This window comes from Trichechus manatus, unplaced genomic scaffold, assembly GCF_000243295.1.
Source record: "Trichechus manatus latirostris isolate Lorelei unplaced genomic scaffold, TriManLat1.0 scaffold00167, whole genome shotgun sequence".
In the NCBI taxonomy this organism is placed as follows: Eukaryota; Metazoa; Chordata; class Mammalia; order Sirenia; family Trichechidae; genus Trichechus; species Trichechus manatus.
In genome coordinates, this window is record NW_004444103.1 from 2,334,548 (window position 1) to 2,360,518 (window position 25,971).

Here is a 25,971-nt window from a genome sequence, read left to right on the forward strand (position 1 = left end):
ACCAAAAAAAAAAAAAGAGAGAGCACAGGCCTAGGACTTATAATACCTGAGTATCAATTACATTTTTGCTGCAGTATGACCTTGGACTAACTATATGACCTTGAGCATCACTTAAGTGTTCTCGGTTTAGTCATCTGTAAAATGGGTGAGTAAGTTATATAAACTGCAGTAGTCCTTCTCGCAGTAACATTCTATCATTGTATGAGTTCTTGATGTCTGGCCAGTTCTACCAAGAGACAGCAGAGCCCAAAAATGTCACCTAGAAGATGATGACAAGATGAAGAGTTAGAAAAAAAATTGTGTAGAAAGAACAAATGCCTTATAGCAATACTCTAACTTGTTGGGATTTAAAAAAGAGAGGGAGATAAAGCAAAAAAATAAATAAATAAATAATAGAAAACATTAATTCCATGGTGTGAAGCATTAAAAAAATAAAATTATCTGTTAAGTGACATTCCTAATGCAGAAGAAAAGGAGGCACTCATGTTCCTAGAACATACTAGATTGTCAGATATACCTTATAGTACAGTTAAAGAGGTATAAGAGCTAATAGAAAGTGACTCAAATCAAGCCACTTGTATGTTATGTGATACAGTCTTATGTATCTTTGTAACATATGCTTTTTGTGACACTTCTTTATAAACGAAAAAAAGCACAAGTAAGAAAAAAACAGTCCTAACAAATGAGATCCAGTGTCTCATGCTTCTTAGCAGGGAAGCTGCTAAGGTCCTCCATGATATCTTCCTGATCATGGTGATGTACTGTGACCTTCAAGATGATTCAGTAGATTTGCTCTTGGTTGAACTACCCTGTCCTGGAGAAGAGTTCTTGTTGGAGCTGCACAGTTCGTGATCCCATTATAGAACCTTTGAATGTTCATGTTGGCAAAGACCTTAGACATATAAGAAGAGCAAGACCCGTAAGGGATGAGTCTGTCCTGTTCATCCGTGATTAAACCTACTGCCATCCGGTCGATACCAACTCCTAGTGACTCTTAGAACAAGATAACTCAGACCTGAGAGAGGAAGCTGGTATATTAGATGCAGGACCGGGATGAAGATGTTCACCTTAGCTTTACAGACTGGAATACTAGGCCAAAACCAAAAAACCAGTAGGGTTAAAAATATTACATTAGAACTAACAAAACAAAGTATTGCCTACCTATAATATAAGGAAAATGTAGCTGATTAGCAATGCATGTTTAAAAGTTGTGTGAAAAATCATGTGAGATGATAATATGAGATATCTGCTTTAAAAAATGCAAATAGGATGGTGGGGACCTGTGGAGGCAGCACAGCAGAGGGATACAAACCCATGTGGAATCCATGCTCCATGACTTAAGATCTATGTGACCTTGGCATCAGTTTCTTAACTATAAAATGGAGACATAACTACACCTCTTACAGGCTTATTGTGACTATGTTAGGTACTTTTCAGGGTTCCTGTAATTGAATTAGTGTTCGATAAATATTAGCTATTACTATATATTATTGTTGTTGATAATAGTAAAATCTAGAAAATAATTCTACCCTATATAGTAGTGATTACATCTGTACTATTACGGACAAATCACATCTGTATTTCTTTAAAACAACACATACTTTTTACTTTACTTCCTCCTGTAGAGAGCAGCCAGGATAGTTCAGGGGATCTGGAAATCATGACTTATGAAGAAAAAAAGGAAATGGAAACGTTACCCCTGGAAAGGAAGAAAAATCTAAGAGGCAAGATAGCTGTCTTCAATACGTAAAAGGCTCCTATTTAGAAGAAGGAGCATCCTGAATCTGCATCAAGAAGGTAGAACTAGGAACAATGATTAAAGAAAAGTTGGAGGCAGAACTGAAATCAGTATAAGGCAATACTTTAAAAAAAATGTTTAATTGTTAACAGAGTTGATGTATTATAGCAAAGACTAGACTACCATTTACCAGATATGGTACTGAAAATTTCTACATTGTTTAAGTAGGAAATGTGACTCTAATTCTGGAGTTTTGTTCTGTAGGTCATATTAGTTCTCGGACGTTTTGGCGAGCGCACGTGTGTGTGTGTGTGTGTGTGTGTGTGTGTGTGTAATACTGTTAACAAGAATATTTTTAACAGACATTTTACATACACACACACACATACACACATGGCTAGACACTGAAGTACTGTAGCTGAGGAGACCCATGTCAAAGATTAGGATGACTGTAACCAAGAATAATGAGGAGAAAGAAAGGAGAAGTCCATTGAGGGACTTCATAGTCCCAGGGCCTGATACTGGTTGCCTGTCCTAAGCAGAAGATACAAATGACTTACTTTCTCTTGTCTTCATTAGTAAGTCTCTCTTTATAATGATACTTCTTTATGTAATACTTCTTTAGAATGATACTTGCCAATGATTACTAGCCCCCTAGCTCCCCAAAATGTGGTTTGAATCCGGCTCTGTACTGTACAGACTTGATGCGGAGTCCAGGATTTGAGTTCAAGTTGCAACTTTGCCCCTTCTAGCTGTCTGGCCTGTGGGCTTCTGTTCTCTTACTTACTTATGTGATGAGGATAATAGAATCCCTGTGCTGTCTCCTCACAGGGCTCTTAGGAGGACTCCATGAGCCTGTCAACGTGAAAGCACTTTGCACAAATGTAGAGCATTATTGAAATAAATGGGATTATTATTGCTTCTCCCTAGAATGACCCTTCCTGCTTCTGTGCATTCCTCTGCAATTTCCACCCCCTACAGCAGAATGTGACCATTTTCCAAACAAAAAATTATTTGCCCCCCACAAAGTGAAAAACGTTACATTTTTTCCGTATTTCTCTTATTTTAGAATAGTAAAGCACCGTGCGCATATTAATAGTGGCTTTAAAAGGTAGTCAGTGACTCTGTTTACTTGTTTCTGATATTGTTTGTTACTTACATAAGGCCACCTGAATACTTCATGCTTTACGTCACAATGAGAGCCAAGCAGAACATGGGGAATGGAGCACCCGCCCACTGGGACGTGTTCACCTGGAGAGAGAGATGCTCCAGGACCAGATCAAGAGTCTAACAGTTATAGAAGCAGGGAAGGTTGCGAATTGTGCTTCCCTGATAAGTGTTTTGCTTCTCTGACACTTTATTCCTTTGTTTTTTGTTTTTTCTCTGCCTGGCTCCTCTCTCTTTACCTTTATAAGGTAAAGCCATGGACTCCCTCTGGATGATGACATTCGAGTATCCTCAGGTTTCGCTTAAGCCAAACCTGAATGGCTGCAAATTGGGACCAAGTCAGGTCCCAGTAAATCTAAAATTGTAAAGCTAAATTAAATAATACCCACAGAATTTTAATTTCATTTCTTCAAGTTCTCAGTGTAATTTCCATAATCTGCATCATTACAACTGTAAGTAGATGAGGGAAGCGCTAATGAACATTATAATAAACTGGAGACTTAATACATTTGTCATCATTATGATTATTACTCATGAAAATAATAGTATAATCTTCCATGTGATATCAGTGTTAGCACATTCCTTGTTTGATGCTACTCTATCAGCAGCTATTCCTCTCAACTCAGAGATATTGGAGATCCTTATTATAGATTAGAAATAGCAAGAAAGGTACTAGATGTTCCTAGTCTCAAATGGGTAAGGCATCCCATAGTAAGATTAAAACGGAGCCCATAAAGCTCAGTTGGAAATCAGCTTGCATCTTTTCCTTTAATATTTCAAGGTAATAAACTATAATTCAGTATTCCTTTTAATGTTTAAAATAGCCTCCTCTTTGGAAGGATTTTTCCCCAGTGATACAAGAAAAGTGTTTGAACATACTAAAGCTATTTCTATATATTTCTAAATAGTGTGGGCATTCATGCAAATGTTAAGAATGAAGACAGTGTGCCTACCTAAGTCATACGAGCATGAATCGTAGCAGATTCTGGTGTCAGATGCTCTGGTAGGATTACCAGCTATCCTCACGGGAAACAGACAGACCACCCTTTTCCAGAACAAGAACTCTGTAGTGACGGACCACTCTCCCTTAGAAATATGGGACTGAAAGAAATGTACATACTTAGGACACACATGTTACATGATTTGAGGTGTTTTTTAAAAGGTGTGAGTGTCATGGTCTTTAATTCAGAATTGTTTTATTCCCAATTTGGGGTCAAAATGCATTATAATGTTAGTGAAATTTTGAATTCTGCAAAACTTAACAAAGGGAAAGGTGACTCTAGCCGCTGCACAGCTTGAAATAATAGGTTCAGATTTTTCTAAAGAACGATAATAATTTTTTCACTCATTGTTTAAAAAAATTAACTTATTATTAGAAAACCTTGAAAAATTCATGTGCTTGTGACTACTTTATTATTTATATCTCCCCCTCTTTTTAATGAATTATTCCTCTTCCCATCAAGCTTCCGTAATATTTAAGTTGGCATAAATCTAGTTTGAAGGCTTCAGCTCTGTGTATTTCCTTTTGTGTGTGTGTGTGTGTGTAAATAAAATATCATTCTACTTTGTAGAAAACCTGGCAAAATCTTTGTGTTTTTATTTTTATAACATAGTCATCACAGATATACTCAAAACTCTATTTTTTCAGTATTTGAGAACATATCACTTAATTAAACTACTCTAAATGCTTTTGAAACGTTTAAGAACAGTTTTACTCACATATAAAAATATAGAAATTGATTCATAAATGCCAAAATAATAAAGGATATATTTAACAGTGAGAGAAAAAAATGTATTGTTTTAACAGTCCCTGGGATAAATTATGTGTTTGTAGAACTGTTTATGTTCGCTGATGATCAGTTATAAACCATTACTGGATATTAAATGCCAGAGCTGAAATATAAATCATTTCTATGACAATTTCAAATTTAGAAGATATGCATGCTATTATTTTAAATCTTAACCAAGATCCATTTTTCCCCCCAACTGGTAATGAATGACCAGTTGCAGGTATTTCATTTACGAAGCACGCGGATGGTCATAAATCAGGCTATCACAGGAAACAGAATTGTTTCTTCAAGGCAAGCTTTTCTAGGTTATTAGAAGTGCACTTTTAAATTAAGTCAATTATACTGTAGCTTCTAGTTAATCTTTGCGACTGGAATAGTGTATTTAAAAATTTATCTCCTTGTTAAATAGGCATCATGACAATGCTTTCCTAGTGTATTGTTAACCTCCATTGGGAGGTTAAGCGGCTTTTTCTGTATCTGTATCTGTTGCTGTGAGAAATGACTGCAGCATTGCACCCACCTACCCATGAATGGTGAAAGGGAAGGCTTGCACCTGTGGGATTAGGTGTAGCAGCAGGAAGTAAGAGCATTTGCAGCATATAATTAACAAGAAATTTTTTTTTTTTTTCTCTTTTTCTAAACGGCATGTTCATCTCGATAGGTTAACCAGTGATTAACCCTTGAAAAAATGTGCTGGAGTCTGCACCCTTACTGAAACTCATTCAGTCACTGGTGTATTCGATTGCTTCTGCAACCAATGGCAGAGGAACGCACCTTAAAACACTTCCTTTCCTGGCGTGTGCATTAATTTCTTTATGCTCCTGTGGGAATTTTTTTTTTTGGGTTTTGGTATCTGTTTACTATAACTTCCGGTAGCCAAATTCTGTTCTTTTCTGAATCAATTTAGAAATAATTCAGGAACTATTTTGATTTAGAAGCCACGACCCTGGTAAACAAGGTGGAGAAGGTAGTACTAAGTGAACTGGGCCTCTCAGAGGTTTAAATGGGAGTATGAAAAAAATGGATTTACTCTCTCTGAATGCTACTTAATACTAGTGTGTTTACGATGTGGTTTTTAATTTTCTTGGATTCATTAATTTATGTAATTGGGTTCTATAATTGATTCACAAATTTTAAAAAGATTTCTAAATATAGCTTTCTAGACTGCAATATTCTTGACCAAAACTCAATCCAAATTCACAGTGAAGTTTAATAGGCTGCTCCTTTGATAAGGCTGAAAGGAACCCACTTTTGCTAGAATTTGTAGCGATATTCTCTCTGCAGTTCAGTCTCATGCATTCTTTTTATTTACATGCCAAAAAAAAAAAACACAAGAACTTAACTGTATGCTTAGTTTTCTTTAACTAAACTTCATTTCCTAATAAGATACCATTTATTAACGGAATTAGATGCAGTGACTTTCAAAGTGTGTAAATTTTGCTGCCTTAAAACAGTCTTAGCACAAAGGAGCACTGAACCAGCGATAATATCTTCTATCCAAACACATTTGTACTGTGAGTGGAAACTGTTTAAAAGGAAGATTACATCTTTTTCAGCAATTTATCAGAGATAATTACCCTTCATCCACTACAGGAAGGATAAAGTGTTTTAAAGAACTATAATTCTAATTGGTAAATGTCACCAGCTGTTATGGTTACTCTTACTTGTGTATATTCTTTTAATGATTATATTCTCATGCCACAAGCTACATGAAAATATATTCACTAGGTGTGAAATTCCCATATGTCACAGTTTCAAGAACAGATAAACAGCTCCAAGATAAAGGAAGATGCTAATGAGTAATGTAAGAATTCTGGGTTTTGTTTTCCAGGCAAGTGGGTCTTAATTTGCTTAAAAGGGGAGAAAATACATTTTTCACAGCAAAAGGAAAAAAGACAAACACTTCATTTGTTCAAATGAACTTCTAAACCAGCTTCCCCTCACACCCCATCCAAAGATACGCGTTTCCTTAGAAAGTTGTGGAACTGTCTCAGCTTCCTGATTTCAGTATTACGTCACTTGGGTCGGCCAGTAAGGAGCAGTATTTCATTTTCTTTTAAGCTTCAACTGCAGAGCGTTTGTGACTTTTTGAATGATAGAAGGTAAACTCTTCCTGGATGATGTTTCATAATATGTAATGTTATCCTGGAAGTGATCAAGGAAACAGAAATGACCTGAGAGTCTGTGGCAGGTGTTTGAAGTTATTTGCCAGCCCTCCTGGCCATAACTTAGTTCCCCCGAGCCTGATGGGTGGGCCAAGTGATTGATAGGATTAAACTTCTCAGGATAGTTGCCCTTTGAAAGGTGGAAATAAAAATGGGGTTGGGGTGAAGAGAAGTGGAGAAAGCAAGCTCTCATTTTGTCTGTTCTCTAACTCTTAGTTTAGCTGGGCTCTCCCCACCTCCCGGATATCACGGATACAATAGCATCTTGTTTCCAGGCACCTGACTGAAACGCATACACTGAGCTAACTGGTTATCACGTATAGGAAATTGTTCTCATGTCATTTTCATTCTCTGGCAGTATGTTTTCTGCATGTTCTCATTTTCAATATTTTGACAAAATTCGAGATGCACGGAAAGAAATACTTGTGAGTTAGTTTTCCTCAGGTATTAATGTTCGTGCAAATTACCCTGGCTTTTCACTAGAAACAGATATATAACCCCCCCTCAAAAAAATTTAGGTTTCTTTTTATTATCCTTGTAGTTATTTAAACTTTCAGACATTGTTTATGAGAATTATGCAGCAAAATAGTGAAGGAATGCATTTAGTAAACTGCCTCCACTAGGTTTGAAATACATTACCTACATTGTGTATAAGTGCACTTGAAGGAAAGACTAGTGAGGAAATTTATATAAATAGTTGTTTAATATTATAACTAATTCTTGTTACGTCAGGGTTACATTGGAAAGGATCCTTGAATGTATAACCCGTATCTGTTTCCCTTTAGGGCAAATATATGAGCAGTAAGAACATTGCTATGATTTTTACTGCACAGAAATAAGTTGTTACAAAAAAACTCAAGTTTTTATAAATGGAATAAATGAGATAAGCCTATTGCCTATGCTGTACGTCGGTTAAGAGATGGGCATTTTCATTATGGTATACAAAATATATCTACCCCCAAAAGAGTGACAAGGATGGCACAGGACCATGCAGGGGTTCTTTGTGTTGTACATAGGGTTGCTATGAGTGAGAACCAACTCCACAGCACCTAGCAACAACACAGCAAGGAGAATTCATAATATTAACTACCTGACCTACTCTACCATTACCAAAAAACGAAGCCATTGTTATCAAGTTGATTCCAACTCATGATGGCCCCATGTGTTACACAGTAGAACTGTGCTCCATAAGGCTTTCTAGGCTGTAATCTTATGGAAGCAGATCGCCAGACCTTTCTTCCACAGCACCTCTGGATGGATTGTAACCTCCAACCATTAGATAACTTTGGAAAGTTATCTAATCCACACTTTTGGCTTTTCATGGGAGTATTGTTTATCAATATTCCTATTGCATTTCTGAAATAAATCCTTAAGATAGGATTATTAAATTGATAAATACTACTGGGTAGAAGCAATGGATAATCCACAAAGTATATCACATTTCATTTTGCAATACATTAACTTTTTTGCCCAATATCTTAATGATGTTTTTACTCAGGTTAATAAAAAAAAACTTGTTTGTATTCCTTGAGTACCAGAGTAGTGGAGGGACGCAACCTAAAGAAAGCTAACGTTGCTTCTTTGTTTTTAATATTATGGATAAACTCGCCAGAGATGATGAAAAGTAAATTGTATCTGTAATTAAGAAATGATAATTACATGTAGGGAAATTTGAAAAAATTCATTCATTTATACTACTTGACATATAGACCTTCCAAGATAGACGTTAAAAAAAAAAAAGATAACCACCAGCTTACAATCACATATTTCTACTCACTTTAATATTGATGAATAGCTCTGACCTCAAGTTGTAACCATCAGTATTAAGCTGTGTTATTTAGTTTGATTATGGAATTTACTTAAGTCACTCATTGTTGATTTGGTCTTGAGCATATTTTACCAATGCAATTTTTAAAATAATATAGTGAATAATTTTCCAGGGTTGTAATTAAATGATACCTTTAAAACTTTGATCCGATGTCATTTTATTTTCCATGGTTTTGTCTCACAACAGAAACCCGGAATGGATCTGGCAGATACCTACATTATGTTTGTTCGGCAAAATCAAGACATTCTTCGAGATAAAGTCAATGAGGAAATGTATATAGAAAAGCTGTTTGATGTAAGTAACTACAGTTGCAAAGCATGCTGGCAGTACAGATACACTGCAAAGGGGAAGTTGTATTTTTATGGTAGGTTTGCAGAGAAGACTTTTTTTAATATCATTTTATTCCACGCAGCTAATATAGTTGATAATTTTTATATTTCTTTGACTGCTGAGGGAAGCCTTAATTGGCTTCCTTTTCTACATGAGAACTGTCATTGTTAGAATGAGAGCCTCAAACACCTTCTAAGGTTAATTTTTTAACAAGCAAGACGATAATCATTTTCCCATTGTGTACAGCATTATTTCAGTTACCTTTGCAGTATTCCACAAACAGAATCATATTGTAATGGATTTGTCCGCTACTATAAAAGTTTTTTTTTTTGGTCAACATAATGGTCTTCAATTAAAGAAATAAGCTGCAGTAAAGCCAAATATCTGCCACTCTTCTGTTCTTGAACAATTTTATCTTGATTTACAGTACTGATGTGTGCTAACAAATATCATATTGCAGCTTTGTCTGTAGTAAAATCTTTACTTAGGCATGACAACTCCTGGAAATGGAAGACTGTGGTTTTAGATACCCTGATCCTCAAGTTTCATTTATTGAGTATCTGCAGAAGAGACTAAGAGAGCAGTCAATTTAAATAACAATGCTGTCACCCACTTGCACTAATTTAACAGTCAATTGGAAGTAAATGGTACTTGTGACATAACTTTGCATAATTCAGCACAGTGCTGATTCTGGAATATAATATTTGCCTTGAAGTGTATTTGTGTACATCTTCTGTGCGTTTTAGAATTGCTTTTCTGGCAGTTTCGTTTAATTATACAAGTTACGGCAAATGTTTTCATAACAGCAGTTCACGGGCTTCATGGTGACACTTCAGCTGTGGCAGTTACAGAAGGTCCCGCTACGTCATCATCTACGCCATGGTCTGTTCATGTCAGTGTTCGCCGTTTGTCAGATTGGGTGGCCAAAATGAGTCTTATCTTTCATACTTTATGTTTCTAGCCTCTACCCAGGCTGTTTTACAATAAAAGTATCATCGGTTTTAATAAGCTAAGTGTTAATGTGTGTGAAAAGAATGATTTCCTAAAAGCTTTGATGCCCTGCAGGGTAGAAAAATTATCATCCATCCAGCTGGCTCTTTTACAAAATACTGAAACCATATTAGCAACTTCTGCTTCCATTTGGTATTGCTCTGAATTTACAAGCATATGTTTCACTTCCAAGTTCTCATTTACTTTTTTTGCTTATGTGATGATTTTCAAAAATGTTGAACAGGAAGGGAAAGTTTAGTTGATGTTCTTCTCATTAAGTTTCTTCTTAGTATAGTTAAAGCACATATTCTGTGGTGGAAAAAAAGGTAGAGCCATCCTTGAAATAGACAGTTGTAGATAGGTATTTTGCACAGAGGTTCAGTGTTCAGCAGCTAACCAAAAATGTTGGCAGTTCAAATCCACCAGCCACTCCTTGGAAACCCTATGGGGCAGTTCTACTCTGTCCTGTAGGGTTGCTATGAGTCAGAATCGACTTGACGGCAATGGGTAGACAGATTTGTTGAGCATGTGTGAGTATGTATTTTCTTAACATCTTCAATTTTTTTGTCTTGGTGACCTGTCTACTACAGAACTTAACCATTCTTGCCACAGAGGTGGAATTTATTCGCAAAGATATTCTCCACCACTACTCCCCTTCATTCTCCAAACTATCTTTTGAAGACTTCTGTGTGCGGCAACAATAACAGAAAGAGCTAAGTAACATGAATCCAACGAGGCCAGCATTAAAATGATGGGCTGGTTTAATGTTCCTAATTATGTGTACATTCTTTTCAGTGCCCAAGCATTTGACATGGCTGTCGGTTTACTTCTAAAAGGAGCCCTTGACAAGCAGCCTTTCGGGTTTGGTCATGAAGCCTTTGTCGTTTTGCTTATTCACACTAGAACATTGGACTTCTTGCTTGTAAAATAGTTGTAATGTCCTTAAACATTCTAATATTTTTAAGTTGCACATTTCCATTACTAGAATTAAAAATAGAAAGTATACCCTAATTCAATTGATATGTCATCAAGAACAACATGTATGAGGGTGTACGAAGAGCCCCTAATTAGCCAAGACTGAATTTGCCTCAATTACAGTAAGTAAATGAGAGGTCATCAAGTATGTGTTGAAAGGTAAAGTAGAATGTGTATCTTAAGGAGCAGATCATTACTGAGAGACATTATGTAATTATTGGAGATCCACTTGGCTGAAACTTAAAATAATATATTGTTAGGTGTCAAGAAACAGTTGAAAATAATGACCCTATAAATGCTGTTAGCAACCTTAGCCGATTATAGATAAAAGATTGAAGAGAACAGTTTTGTTCAGGCATCGTGACAAACTTTTGCTGTGCCAATTAGAGTACTTCCTGAGTAAGTAAATGGATCCTTCTAGCTTCACATGCAGAAAAGGATGTAGACATTACAGTGAGTTAACACTTGGTGGTTCTAAGCAACCCAGATAAGGGTAAAGGGGCTTCTGTTTCTAGTCTTGTTGTATGCGGACTTAACTCCTTTCGCATTATATGCTTTTTACCCAGATAAAATTTACTTAGTTTTGGGAATACCACATATAAAGCCAGTTGTCAAGTCAGTTCTGACTCATGGCAACCCCGTGTGTGTCAGAGTACAACTGTGCTCCATAGGGTTTTCACTGGCTAATCTTTCAGAAGTAGATCACCAGGCCTCTCTTCCAAGATGCCTCTGAGTAGACTCAAACCACCAACCTTTCAGTTAGCAGCTGTGCTCTTAACCGTTTACGCCATGCAGGGACTCCATACCACATATTGCAGTACCTTTATATACCACAACTAGGTTATTGAAAAGTCTGTTGAACTCTCCCTGAGAATAGTAAGTTAACTAACGACTTGTGGTGTCCCTTGCCTCTAAAATGTTTTGATCAATTAAGCATCTTACTTGATTTTTGTGGTTAAATAACCTAAAATTAAGTTTAAATAATTATACAATGACTTAGGACAAAAAACAACCATTGCCCTCGATTTGTGCCCGTTGTTGTGAGAATTACGCAGTGGGATGAGAATGGTACCCCCTAGAGTTGTCGGTGTACAACCTAATAGCCATATGCCATGACCCTGCTGCCTGAGATTCTTGCCCTGCTAGAACCAGCTTCCATGGATAAGTGTCTTAACTTCAGAGTCCTAAAGGGGAAGATGGCTAAAATCTGTATTATCTTAAAGATCATACAGAGGATCATCTTAGACTTTGGTACTAAATCTTAGAATGTTAAAACTAAAAGTACCCTTTGAACACCAAATAAAGTTACTAAGACAAACATCAAAACATTCCACTTCACTCTGTAAGTGGTTAAACTTATGAAACACTTTACCCTAAGAGATATTATTGACTAAAAACAAATAACTTCAAACAAGTATAAATAAATGGATATCAAATCCATGCTCTTAACAGAGGGAACTGACTTGATTTAAGGTATGTTCCTAATCTTTTAAAATCATCATCATTATTATTAATAAAAGCTGCAGCCACCACCACTAGCATTCTCTGGACACCTCCATGTGCCAGGAACTGTGCTACATACATCATTTCCAACCCTCGGGCTAGATGCTCTCATTCCTAGTTTATCCTTATTTTTCAGCTAAGGAATCTCCCATTCAGAGAATATAAATGATGGAAGTGTTGAGTCAAACTCTAAGATGATGTCTCTCTAGTTTCAAAGTCCATGCTATCTCTAGACTTACACCATTTGAAATGATAAAATCATATTGTAGGAAGAACACTAGACTGAGAATTTAGAAACCTGGGTTTCAGCCATGGTTATGCCATTCATTGTCTGAGTGAGTTTCGAGAAGTGAGAACTGTTGACTCCTCATTTAGTTAGTATTACCTAAACTGAAGAAATTGGCCTAAAACTCTAGATGGTTTCTGAAATCCCTTCCAGATTTAAAATCAATGATTCTTTTGGTTTTAATTTTAGCAATGGTGACAGAAATGATTGGTTTGGCTGCATGATGAATCTTACACCCCAGAGTAGCAATTCTTAAGTGTTTTTGTGATGGCCAGGTAAAAGCAGAGTGCCCAACCCCCAAGAAGCAATAGCGAGTATATTAGATAATAACATAGAAAAGGGCTCTTTATAGAAGAATAACTATGTCATGTGATGTCTGTGTATCTACCACCATGGTTCTGAACCCCGATTTTAGAAAAATGGTTGGTACTCCCATACCTTGTATTTATGCTAAGCGTTTCCAGGTAAGCAGAGGATATTTTAAACAGGCTGTACCTGCCTCTCAAGTGATCACAGATACACATTGTAAGTTTATCATCTACATGTTACATTATTACTTTATATATATATATATATATATATATATATCTTATCTGGGAAAGAGAAATCTAAAACAAGTTCTCCTACAGTAGGAGAAAACATGGATTCACCAAAAGAAGGCCTTTTTGCTTCATGAGGTGTCTCTCTTACCTCAGTGCCTCAATGTCCTTTTTCTTACAAATAAAACCTTATTGTCAGCAGCCTTTTCAAGTTTCTATGAAATCAAAACTTTCAACTTGTCTAATCCCAATATGAAAGTACAACAAAGATTTTCTAAATGTTAAATTCTATTTTTAATGTCTACCATGGGTCCCTGGGTGGCATAAATAGTTAAGCTCTTGACTACTAACCAAAAGGTTGGCTGTTCAGTTCCACCCAGAGGTGCCTCGGAAGAAAAGCCTGGCGTTCTGCTTCTGGAAAGTCACAGCGTTGAAAACCCTATGTACATTTCTACCCAGCACACGTGGGTTTGCCATGAGTTGAAATCGACTCAACAGCAAGTGGTTTTTTGGTTTTATGATCCCCAGGTAGAACGGGTGGCCAGGCTCTCAGGTTTAGGGCACATAGCATGAGCCACAGGTGTCCGTGTTTCATGCGAGAAGCTGGTACATTCCTTGAGAGCTTGGATCTCAGTGCTGGAAGGCAGTGATGTTTCAGAAATCAAAACTGACATGTATAGTGATTGTTGAAAGAGTACCCTCTCCAGGTCATTTCCAGAAGACCAGGAATGTTACAATGCCAAGGCAATTGGGGCCTGACTAAAGCACTACTTATTTTCCGGGATAGACAGCAAACCTACCTAACTCTCTCATCCTTTGTGCATTTGTTGAACGTCGCCTATCTTGAGTCTCTTTGAGGCAATCTCATTTTAGCTCTCGTGTTGCTACAGACACATCAGGGTGCAGCGTTTAATTGGTAAATCATGCAGATTAAACATTCTCTTGCGTTATAAGCTGATTAAACATTTAATTGTTGAGTTTCATCTCAATGAGATTTTTTTAAATATTGTTATGATGTCTTGTAAAATTAAAAGTAATTCTTTAAATGATAGTTAATCAGTTATATTCATCCAAACAGTGTTATAAAAAGGATTAATTTCTCAAGGCTTTCCATGAAAAGAATTCTCACTTTCCAGTAAGGAAACTCTAAATGAAACATTTGAAGTCAAATTGACCTAAACCATATAAATGGGTTCAGTAGCCATTTAAAGATATGCTAAGATGAAAAGAAGAAAAATTAAAATATTGCAAGTGAATATTCTTCTCAAAATGAAACTAATTTTGCACTTGTATGCATGTTTGCCTCTGGACTCCCAAATAAGGAAATGCTCAAAATTTTTGAGTTTAGTGTTTCATGACAATGCAAAAACTTGTTGATATGAGAGTTTATTCATCCTTGGTAAGAGCAACACTACTATTATTAACTTATTTAAAGTTTCAGTTTATTATAATGTTGGTTTCCCAAGGATATTTGGAATCAACGAAGAATGAATGAGAATTCTGCTAGATAAAATTTTCTTATATAATACATACTATATAGTCATATAAATAATATTTGCTTGACGGTAGTGTTTAATCCATATAATTTGAGACATTTAAAATGTTATTGGAGAAAAACACGTGACTCAGGAAGATTCGCCAATAGTTCTGCTACCAAAAAAAACCCGAAAAACCAAACCCGTTGCTGTTGAGTCCATTCCGACTCATAGTGACCCTGTAGGACAGAGTAGAATTGCCCCAGAGGGTTTCCAAGGAACAGCTGGTGGATTCGAACTGCTGACCTTTTGGTTAGCTGCTGAGCCCACCAGGGCTCCAGTTCTACTACAGATGCCTACTAATAAATGGGCAGTTTTTCAAACTACTCACCTCTTGGGAAAAAGCCCTTTTCCCCAGAAGTGGATCTCTATGCTTCAAAAGCATCCACTCTTCCTTCACAGTTGACATATGAACACCCATTGTATCAAAATAAGATCCGCAATGTCACTTTCCCCCAGAAAGTTCAAGTTTTTTAAACATCCTTCCTCTGACTTACAATTTCTTATTTGGAATAGGTGTAATAACTGCATAATTATTTGTAACTTTTAACACTGAAAATTGGCACTAGTAGCGGATTTCCCCACACGGGTACATCAGATGGCATTGCTCTGGTAGGGTGAGTATTGCTTACTATACACTCTGTAATGTGTATTTAGAGCTAACTGTGCTTTTTTAGTCATATTCTTTGGGTGAGTTTTCTCTGTGTATGTAATTAGCCTTCTTTGTTAGGAACGTAGGCTAGAACCCATTAACGTGGAAGCTGAGCAGACTTTCCTTCTTCCATTTCTGGTCATTCAGTGATATTACAGACATATTCTCCTATATGTGATTGTCAATTTAAAAACAGCAGTTTCCCTCTTTTCAATGGTCTTTCACTTTCAAATGACTGGACAGTTTTATGTAGACTACATACGTGATCGTAGTTTTGCTTTACAGAGTAGTTTCTTTTTTGGTTTTGTTTCTATGTAAGAAGAATTCAAATGTAAAACATTAACTGTTGACCCATTCTGCCCAATCATAGTTTTCCTGTCTATACTCAAAATTAAATGCTAATACCATGCCCATGTCATACACATTGTTTTTCTTTTCCATCGATAGAAAAGAGTGGATGTTTTAAGTTCAGTGACATATTTGAGGCTGTTTGAGGTAATTTACTTCTGAACATTGTTACGTTGTGTGTCCTGGTACCTCATTTTGTAAGAAAGGTAGATAAAAAATTTGACTAGTCTGCTTTTCACGTATGTTGTAGGAGTATGTCTCACTTATCTACATATTTTAACATTGTCTTATTTAGAGCCTTTAGCACAGTTTTCCAGATGTTACCTTTTTTTATTGTATATAGAAAATACTTTCTTTTACCTACAATGTGGTAAAAGGTGGACTCAAAATGAGGTTATCTGACCTCCTTTGAGAGTCATAGGCAAACCTGGTCTCTATATTGTTTGGTCTGCCTCAGTAAACGCAATGCAGAGCTTACTCTTGGCTATTTTTTTCCTCAAAGTTTAATGTTTCTCTTTAAAAGCTCTGCTCTCAAATTACATCTGTCTGGTTCATTTTAGTTAATAATCCTTATTTTAATGTGAAGTTATTATTTGCAAGTGTAAGAATTTACAGAAGGCTCTACTTTTGATGTATGGTCTGTGCCAGAATAGCTTTGGCAAGTCGAGACTCAGTGCGGAGAGGCCAAAGGTCCTCATTTGAATCTAAGCTGTTGGTGAATTAAAACCTGAGCAACTTGAGATAAGCGTGCCTAATTGCCTAAAAGAAGCTCAGCAAGAAAATGTATTGTAGCTTGTTGATCTTACTTCTTTGATAATTCAAAAGAATCTTCAAGAAATATGTGGACTTCCTCCTTAGATTCTTGAAATGTGATCGTGGAACACAATTGTCATTTGGCACATTCCCAGAAATACACATCTTTGCATGAGGCACCTGGACATATGTGGCAAGTCTGGTAGAATCAGCTAATTAACAGCACAGGCTTAAACAGGCACCTCATCTGGCAGTGCAGTTAGTTGCCTGATGGTGCTCAGCAGGACTTGGTGGTGCTTTTTATTTTTCTATCCTAATGGTCTGCTGCCCACCTAATTTTGCCTTATTGTCAGTCACTACTTACCACAGCTTGGGGCCCTCCCAGGAGGCTAAATTATTATCAAAGGATTAGGGAGATGTAGCCTTGCAGCTCTGACATTTCTGATTACTTGTCTATGCCAGAACACTAATTAGCTGTGACTAATTAAGAAAAATGTTCCTGCCGTAGAAAACCATTTAAAAGAACTGAGAAGTAGAAAAGCAATTCAGAAGCTGAGCAATGCTCGGATTTGCCGATGCTCTTAAGATTTCCACCGGAGCCTTAACTCACCTTTAATTGTGCTCCGAATTAAAAAAATAAATAAATCCCACATGCAAACCGATCTGAGGTTTTGTGCTTGAATAGGAAAAAAAAACAAATTGTTGGTCACCTCAGCTCTCTTAGCGATGGTGAAACTGTCTTTGATAAATGGACGGTGGCAAAATTTTAATTTAAAGCGAGAAATTTTTCTGAACACCAAATGCACAAATGTGTGTTTGCATTTCATCCACCCAAACCAGTAACAGTCACTTTCGATGAAGAAGTTAAGACACTCTCGTAATGCTTGTATAAAAGATGGTTGAAAGGGTGCGAAGCAACGTGTTTAGCATTTCAGAAGTTATTTCGTATTGATTTCAGGCTGCTGACACGTTTAGGATGGTCTGGAAATTGTGACTCCTCCAAGAGGAGCCTCGTGTCTCCACGGTGAATTTGCATGCCTGCACTGCAACTGGTCGCCGGTGACTTATTAATGGGAAAGCCGGAGAGAAAGAGAATGGCGTCCCCTGAGACCAGCCTCTCTGACGATGAGTTGACCAGTGCAACGTGTTCATAGAAATGATAGCTACTACTCTCCTCCCCTTCCGCCCCAGCCGCACAAGCAAATGACACCTGCACAGCTTTAAGGCCATTTTCTATGATGGCTTTGGGCACTTCCCCTCCCCTGTGCCAGCCTCCCCCTCTGCAAGCCTTCCTTACAGCCCCCCTTTACAGGGTTGACACCATCCACAATTGGGCACAACAGTGGCAGCCAGATGGCCACTACGAAGTCCAGCTAAAAAAAAAAAAAGAAATCTGTGTAAAGAAGCAGCTATTGTGGCAAAACCATCGTTTAGATGTGCTTGTTGAATGCATTGAGAGGAAATAATGTAAAAGCACAATTTTCAAAGATGCTTAGAAACACCTAAACTCTACACAGTTTCCTGATCTCAGCCCAGCCCTAGGCGAGAGACATCTCAGTTTTACTCTTAATATAGGCAAAATGTTTTGTTTGAAAGAAAGAAAGTTCTAACCCCTACCTCATCTCAATTCTTCATGCTGTTTTTTTTAAAACCATTTCCTCTTTTCTCCTTATGGAGGACAAAAAACAGGCCGTCAGCATCCTCTAGGGAATAATCCTTACTCTATATGAAGACTGTTATTAAGGCATCTGTCATACCTGTCTATTCCAGGATAAATAATCCCTATTTGTTTAACTTCTCTTCATAGGCCCCTTTCCAAGCCCTTTAATCGTCTTTGTGACTGTCCTTTGAAACTTCTCAGTGTTTTTCGTCATGCTTAGGGCTTAGAGTCAGGAATAGGATGCAGCATTTGAATGTGGCTGAGCAAGATTCTTTTAAGCCATATTCCTACTTATGCATTCTAATATATCACTTTCTCATACTTTTTGCTCTTTGGATCTCCATAAAATTGTTCCCATATTTCCTTTTGTAGACTTTCCTCTCTGTTACTGCCTATCTTATGCTCATATAGTATTATTTATTGATGTAGAATGTGTATTCAGTTGATGTTTTGGATGCACAATGTCTAGAAAACAAATGCCATTCACCATTAAATTACTGTATGTAAGGAATGGAGGTGTATGTTGGGATTAAAAGGTTGGCGTTGGTTTTGTCCCATGTAGTTAGATATCTCTGTTGCAATGACTCAGGAGGACTCTAATTAGAATAGGAAATGGAAACTCCTCTTATTAATCATTTATTCATCCAACCAATATTTATTGAACGCTTTCTAAAAACCACATACTCTGCGAAGGACTGGGAATAAAATGTAAAACCAGAGAAAGTCCTTTCCCTAAGGGAGCTTACATTCTGATGGCTTAAATGGGTGTTTTTCAGAAAGTTGTTGATTTCCAGTTTAAAAAAAAAAGTTTCCTTTTTTCATCTGCAGAATGAAAATCAACAGATTTTGTCCAAATAGAAATTCTCTGGAAGACTAAAATCCAGTACACTTTTAAAATAGATAATAGTGATTTTCTAGGAAATTTATCCTTCATTCTTCTCTTTTTTTCAAATGGATGATTGAAGTTAAAACCAGTGCACTGTTTGAAATAGCTCTACTGCTTGCAACAGCAAATGCCGTGACTGGGAGATAAGAGCACCCTCTCTCTCGCTACCCTTCCTGGATCCTTTGCTCAAAAGCTGGGCTTATATGGGCTCCCAGGAGAGAGCTCATGTTCCCCCAGAGAGAAGTCAGCATTGCCACAGCAACAATATTTTTCTGCCTTTCTTTAAAAACAGCCTACAAGCCAACAAGTAGAAGGTACGCAGGCATGTTGCTTACCGGTGAAAATGAATAGACAGCACTAACCAGCCATACCTCCAGATATGCCTCAGATAGCCCCCAGAAGTGGGTCCCAATGCCCCTGAGGATATGCTGGAGAGGTAGCTCCCTGCTTGGGTGACCGCCTGTGGAGCATACGGACATCTGAGCACATAGTGTTACCCTGTCTTTATGTGTGCATTTATGTATGTGGGCACTCATATATAGACATGGGAATTTATTAATTTACCATACTCTCTCCTTTATTCATTCATCACCTTAAGTGATATTAGACTGTTGTCTTTTAAGATCCATTTTATTCCTGTGTTAAATTTCTTTAGCCACATGCAATTGTTTACCTTTCTGTGATTTCTACAACTTTAACATCTGTTAAATTATTTTTCTATTAATGAAACGTGATTCAAGTGAACAGTTAATCTGTCTTCTGGTATTCATGTATCCCTTTTCTGTTGAAAAGTTGCCCTGCTGTTATATATATATGTGTGTATGTATGTGTGTGTGTATACACACACACATATATGTACAGATACATATATATTTATATATCTCACACATATATACAGATATATATGCTTACATAACATTTTATATTTCCAAATATTTAGAAGCATTTTTTATTGTTGTTGAGAATATACACAGTAAAATGTACACTAATTCAACAGTTTCTACATGTACATTTCAGTGACATTGATTACATTCATCAGGTTGTGCAACCGTTATCCTCCTTTTCTGAGTTGTTCCTGCCTCATTACCATAAACTCATTGCTCTCTAAGGTTTCTATCTAATCTTTTGAGTTAGTGGTGTCACTTTGATCCCGTATAGATAGTTCATAAAAGGGCTTAATACTCAAGGCAGACATTTTTTACTAGTTAAGCTAAACTATTGTTTGGTTTTAAGAAGACTTCAGGGAATATTTTCAGTTTAAGGTTTAAAGATTATCTCAGGGTAGTAGTTTCAGGGGTTCATCCAGCCTCCATGCCTCCAGAAGATCTAGAGTCCATGAGAATTTGTAATTCTGTTCTACATTTTCCCCCTTTTGATCAGAATTCTTCTATAGAATATGCAATGTTTTTATAGGCAACTATGCAAAGTTTTAGAAGCAGAGAATATGGAGGGCCTGATTCTACCTATTGGCTTCACAGCAGAGACAATGGTTTAGCTGAGTCTTCAGGGCTGCTCTGAATCTGGTTAGGGAGAAAAAGCTGAGAATAAAGTCCAGAGAGAGGAACTTACATACTCAGAAACCAGAGACACAGAGATGGAACTGCAGGGTATTTATTCGGTTTGCTAAAAATGGTAGCTGGTGGGTATACCATGAGTCGCAAAGGGGAAAGGCAGCTATTTTCTTCAGTCCTTATAGCACTCTTGAGAAGTAATTTTGGAATGATTGTTCTCCATTTTAATAAGGAAAGTGACGCAGAAAGACCTAACCACTTATTCCCAGGCTTAGGAATTTTCTCTAAAATAACGTATGCCATTCCATAGCAGTTCCAGGAGTCTTTAAGATTTTATTTCTTTTTATACAGACCCTCAATTATTGATTTAGAATGCAATATTGACCAAATTTTACATACAGTATTCAAAATGAGTCATCTGACCAGATTAAAAGGTCATACTGCCCCAATTCTAGACTACACTATCATGACTGGATTGACCACTGAGCTCCGCCAAAACATTCCTTGGTCATTTTAGTCAAAAGAGCAACCAAACCAGTCGGCATCCCATCATTTGTTACTAAGTAGGGGAGGGAAACCAACTGATTATCTAAAATGTTCACTTTGTAATCACTAGTGTTCTTAGCACCAGAAAAAGAGGCATAGAATAAACTTACAGAGACATTTGCCTACTTGATAGTGACTAATAAAGAACGGTGTTCATTTTAATGCCCTCCATGTAGTGTAGAGGAAGATAGGCTAGTTTAGTATTACTTTCAGGACATTTTGGGAATGAAAGAAATATTAATGAAATAGCAGTGAATGGAAAACAGCTCATGCAGCTCCCAATGGTTAAAGCACCCACCTGCTAACCAAAAGGTCAGCACGTCAAACCCACCAGTCACTCCATGGGGGGAAGATGTGGTGGTCTGCTTCTGTAAAGATTACAGCCTTGGGTAGTTCTCCTCTGTCCTACAGAGTCGCTACGAGTCGGAACCTCCTGGACGGCAACAAGTTTATCCTGTTATGTTACTTACTCTGTTATGTAACAGAAGAGGATCCAGTTCATCTGGAAAGATCTTGGTGGTTCATGCTTTTTTTATAAAGAGAAAGTATGGAACTTCGAAGGATAAGAATTTTTTTTAGCACTCAACAAGCATTTATTAGGCACCTAATATATGCCAACCTTCCTATGTTAGCAGTTTTTATGTTTTCTCTTTCCTAACAGACATCATAGTGCCCATGAACTGTCATTTGCAGGCTTCCTCATAGAGCTAAAAAATTAAAATTGGTCCTGAATATGAATTTATTGAACACAGAAGAAAAAGACATCAATCAAGTGCTTCTCTGGACTGTGTTAAAAATAATAAGACAAAGCTGTGTATATAGAATGAGCTCCCCTTTTCTCCACGTTGCATTGTTTTGTTATAGTGATATCCTTTCCAGTATTCCTAAGCATTAAAGAGTAGGGCGCCATAAAACTAGTCTTAGGAAGGGGACACGTGAGAGATGCATGGCATAGCAGCCATTTGACTGGTTATTCTAACAGGGAGTGTGGTTCTTCAAACAACTTATAAATAGGCTAACAAATGTCTTTCGTCTTTGTAAATGTGGATGGCTTCAACTTGCAAGAAAATTTGAAGGGCTTCTTTGAAACAATTAATAGACATCTCCAGTATTGCTGACAACCCTGTGTTAAGATGACAACCAGTAACTACCAGAAATGGTAGAGGTTGTTTTCTTACTTGTCTGCTAGAAACATCAAACTACCCCTAAAGAATTGGAGATTTTACTGGGGGAAAAGAAGTCCAGACTGTTTTCTAGAGGGAAATGAAATAACCTAGTAGTTATAAGCACAGACTGGAACACCGATATAAGAGATAAATCTCAACTCTGCCACTTATGCTTGTTGTGTGAACTTGATTATGTAAATTGCTTAATATACACTGTTACCTACATGCTGAACTCAGTTTCCACATATATGGAAATAATAATACCTACCTCATCAAGGTTGTTGTAAGAATTAAATGAAATTTTAACTAATGCACTTGAAGTTCCCGTGGAGGATAAGAAATTATCAGATCCTTTATAAACAGAATTCATTTTAATAATGATAGTAATAAGAATAAATAGTACCTTCATTATTAATTCATTCATTCCTTATGACAATTTATTGTTTCATTTTTATAATATGTGTCTACTTCATAAAGAGGCAAAAATAAATCCTTTTTTTAAAAAACAAACTATAGAAAGTTCTAGAACCCCAGACTTGGCATCTTTCTTTATTCTGGAAGAGTAAAACTGTGCTTAAGGGGTATATGAAAATAAAAGAATGACAATTTGCCTCTCCTTTCAGCCCATTTTTACAATAGTCAGAAACTATATTTGTTCTTCTCAGTGATATTCACAGTATTGCTGTAGAGCATAAGAATCTTGTTATTTTAAAGCAAGACTCATATAATCTGTCCCTCGTATTAGAGAGGAGAAAACTAAGGCATAGAGGAGGTAAGTGAAGGGCTCAATCAAGCAAATAGTTAATAGTGTGAGAAGGGCCAGCACCACCAGCCCTCCTCACTTCTGCATTCATGTTCTCTGGTGTGTGGACAGCCAGCCCGCGGCTGCCAGGTCCAGCTGCAAGTCTCTGTCTTTCCACCGTGAACATCTGCGGGCCTAGCCTGGAATGTTGAGAGGAGTAGGTTAGGTTGAACACTTCCTGTATTTTTAACCGTAATATGCTAGTGTCAGTGTCTCCTTAAATATAGCCCTTAATAGTATCCCAGTCCAGCAAAAAAAAAAAAGAAAATTGCTCTTAAAACTTTCAAAACGCTTGTACTTTTTGGATCTGTTTTTGGAACCAGATGTGATCATTTCCATGGGATGCCTTGAAAAGAGGGGCAGGGTGGGGGGAGTTGGTTTTATTGAATCAAGTTTCCAGTTAATGTAAAATTTGCATTTTGGTGTTTAGAAATGGGAAGCAAGTGAAATAGATGCTATGGATTTAGTTATATTAAGTAGATACACTGTTGACAAAAGGAACACTCAATATATAATGAAGTATATATATTTGCTTTTTAGTATTCTGGTGTAATTGTAGGAAGTCAGTGTTTCTAAAATATTTTGTTTCTGTTAAAGCTATTAAATGATCCGAAAGGATAGCTTCTGTTTAGCAAACTTATCAAAACTTTTTTCATTTCAGAAAGAAAAATTGTTCTTTCATTCAATTCAGCTTAATATTTAAAAGGTGTATATTTGCCATGGTGAAATTTTCTAGCAACTTAATTCTTGTAAAACAGACAGCTTCTGTTGAAATAAATGAGGAAATTAGTTAACATACTGTGGAAATTTAGCCATTCCATGTCTTAGTATGCTAAAAAGTGTTGCTGAGTTTTGTTGTGTTTTGTTTTTTCTGTTGTCCACCTATTGAGACAAGCATAGCTGGAGAAGAATGAAAATATATCAACTTGTTATACCAATTCCTAGTAATAAAAAGTTAAACACTTAAGTAGAAAATACATCACAGATTTGTTCCCTAGCAAAGCAGCTATTTTTACCTTGCCGTCATCATCAGAAGCCGCATTCTAACAGAAATCATTTGCTTGAAGCAGCCGCGATACATGAGCCCTATGTGGTCTTGTGATTCAGATTTAGGAATATCAGCCGCAGAGGGTCTAAAGGCATTGTGCATTAGTATGTATTGAGAACTCATTCCAGGTGGCGAGCAGCTGGACATTTTTTAAATAAAACTTCCAAAATAACCATGAAGTGCTTGTTTTCAGGCAGTAAGTGTTATATTTAACTGAATCGTCCTCAAAATGCTATAAATTAGGCAAGACAGGGAATTGTGAATATTTAATATATTTGTTTTGTATTTGCACTAGTCAACAGAATAATGAAATTCCTTAACTACTTCTCTTTAACTTGCATGAAGAAAGCACGGTGTGTTGCTAAATCTCTTTTCACCAGCACTGCGGAGAAACAACTTTAATCCTTGTTAGAAAATTGCCGAGTCTGGGACTGACAAAGAGCTCATGCTTGTTCCATTGTTAGTGCTCCCTGGCCCCAAGAGCAGAGCCCTTTACAGCTGCGTGGATCCCGCCCGGCTCAGCTGCACTATTTAGGAGAGGAGGCTTGTCAATTTCTATTGACAATGGAGAGAGTTTTTCAGGGCCTGTAGCAGTGCTGACACAGTTGGGGATCAATGCCAGCCATTCAGACTGCGCCCTCTTTCATTGCTTTGGTTTGTTAATTCAAGACTAAAGGTCCACTGAGAGGGTTCAGGGTGTTTAAGAAAGCTGATGAACTGCAAGCGTTTATAGCCCTGGTGTGGCAATTTCCATAGTCAGTGGCAACTCCTGGCACTGAGGGAGCTGTGTCCTTGTTGACCCTCTTGTTATTAAAAATGCACAAGTGTTGCGCTTCTCAATATTTCAACACTCTTTCATTGTCAATACCACCTTCTGAGCCCTTCAGCTTGTTGCTTGCTCTAAAGATCTTCTTAGATTGGGTTTGAAAACTTCACCTTAAACACTAGATTAGACTGATGTTCTGTTTTCCGTGCTCCTGTTGATTTGTTGAACCTTCCCAGGGCTGGAAAGCAAGTAGCAGCTTGATGGGGAGACGGGCTGCTAATATGATTTACCAGTCTACAGTCATGCACAATAAGTGTGAATAAATACAGGGGTCTCACAGAGTCAACCCTAGCCTTTCCTTCTCTTTTATTTTTGCTTTAGAAGAGATAGCTCAAGAAAATGAAGTGAGTAATGCATGCCCTTACAGGAGCTGAATGAATCACAAAAAGAAAAAAACACGTATTTTATTGTTAAAGTGGCAGGCTGCTGTCATGGATTGATGTAGGAAAAAAAAAAAGTATACCATACACTTACCGCTTTATTCCTGTGTAGACCAAAGCAAAGAATAAAATAGTAATACCATCCCCACAACTTCAGTGTGGGCTGCAGCGCCCTTCCTCTTCATCCCCTGAAGGAAAAAGTGAAGAGTCATCTAAGTTGTTTCATAGAATTAACTTTTCCAGAATGAAAAGATATTTTCTGAACATTCAGAATTTCCTGCACATTCCTCCTTTTCAAGTGTTGTTTGTTTGGCTTGGGTGGGGTGGGATGGAGAAGAATGAAGCTAGCCTACCTTCTACTGTTTTTCATGATGAAGAACTGGCCTCTACCATATTCCAGCACCGAAAAACAGGATGTATCAATGCCAGCGTTAGAAATAGGAAAATGCTAAGTTTCTGTTTGGTGGTTTTGTTTCTTTGCGGGGGTGTGTGTGTGTGTGTGACCATATTCAAGAAAGAAGCAGGCCTAGCAGGGGTCTTTTATTAG

At 37.1% G+C, this 25,971-nt stretch overlaps 1 protein-coding gene across 13 annotated transcripts in view; it reads left to right on the top strand.

The window, feature by feature from the left end:
• Nucleotides 1-25,971, top strand: part of CADPS2 (calcium dependent secretion activator 2) — a 573,575-nt gene that overhangs the window by 539,055 nt on the left and 8,549 nt on the right. For all 13 annotated transcript variants that reach the window (XM_004386536.1, XM_004386538.1, XM_012558431.1 and 10 more), the window contains one exon: nucleotides 8,875-8,982. In XM_004386536.1, the coding sequence (XP_004386593.1) occupies nucleotides 8,875-8,982 (108 nt within the window). The remainder of the gene's footprint in view (nucleotides 1-8,874; nucleotides 8,983-25,971) is intronic.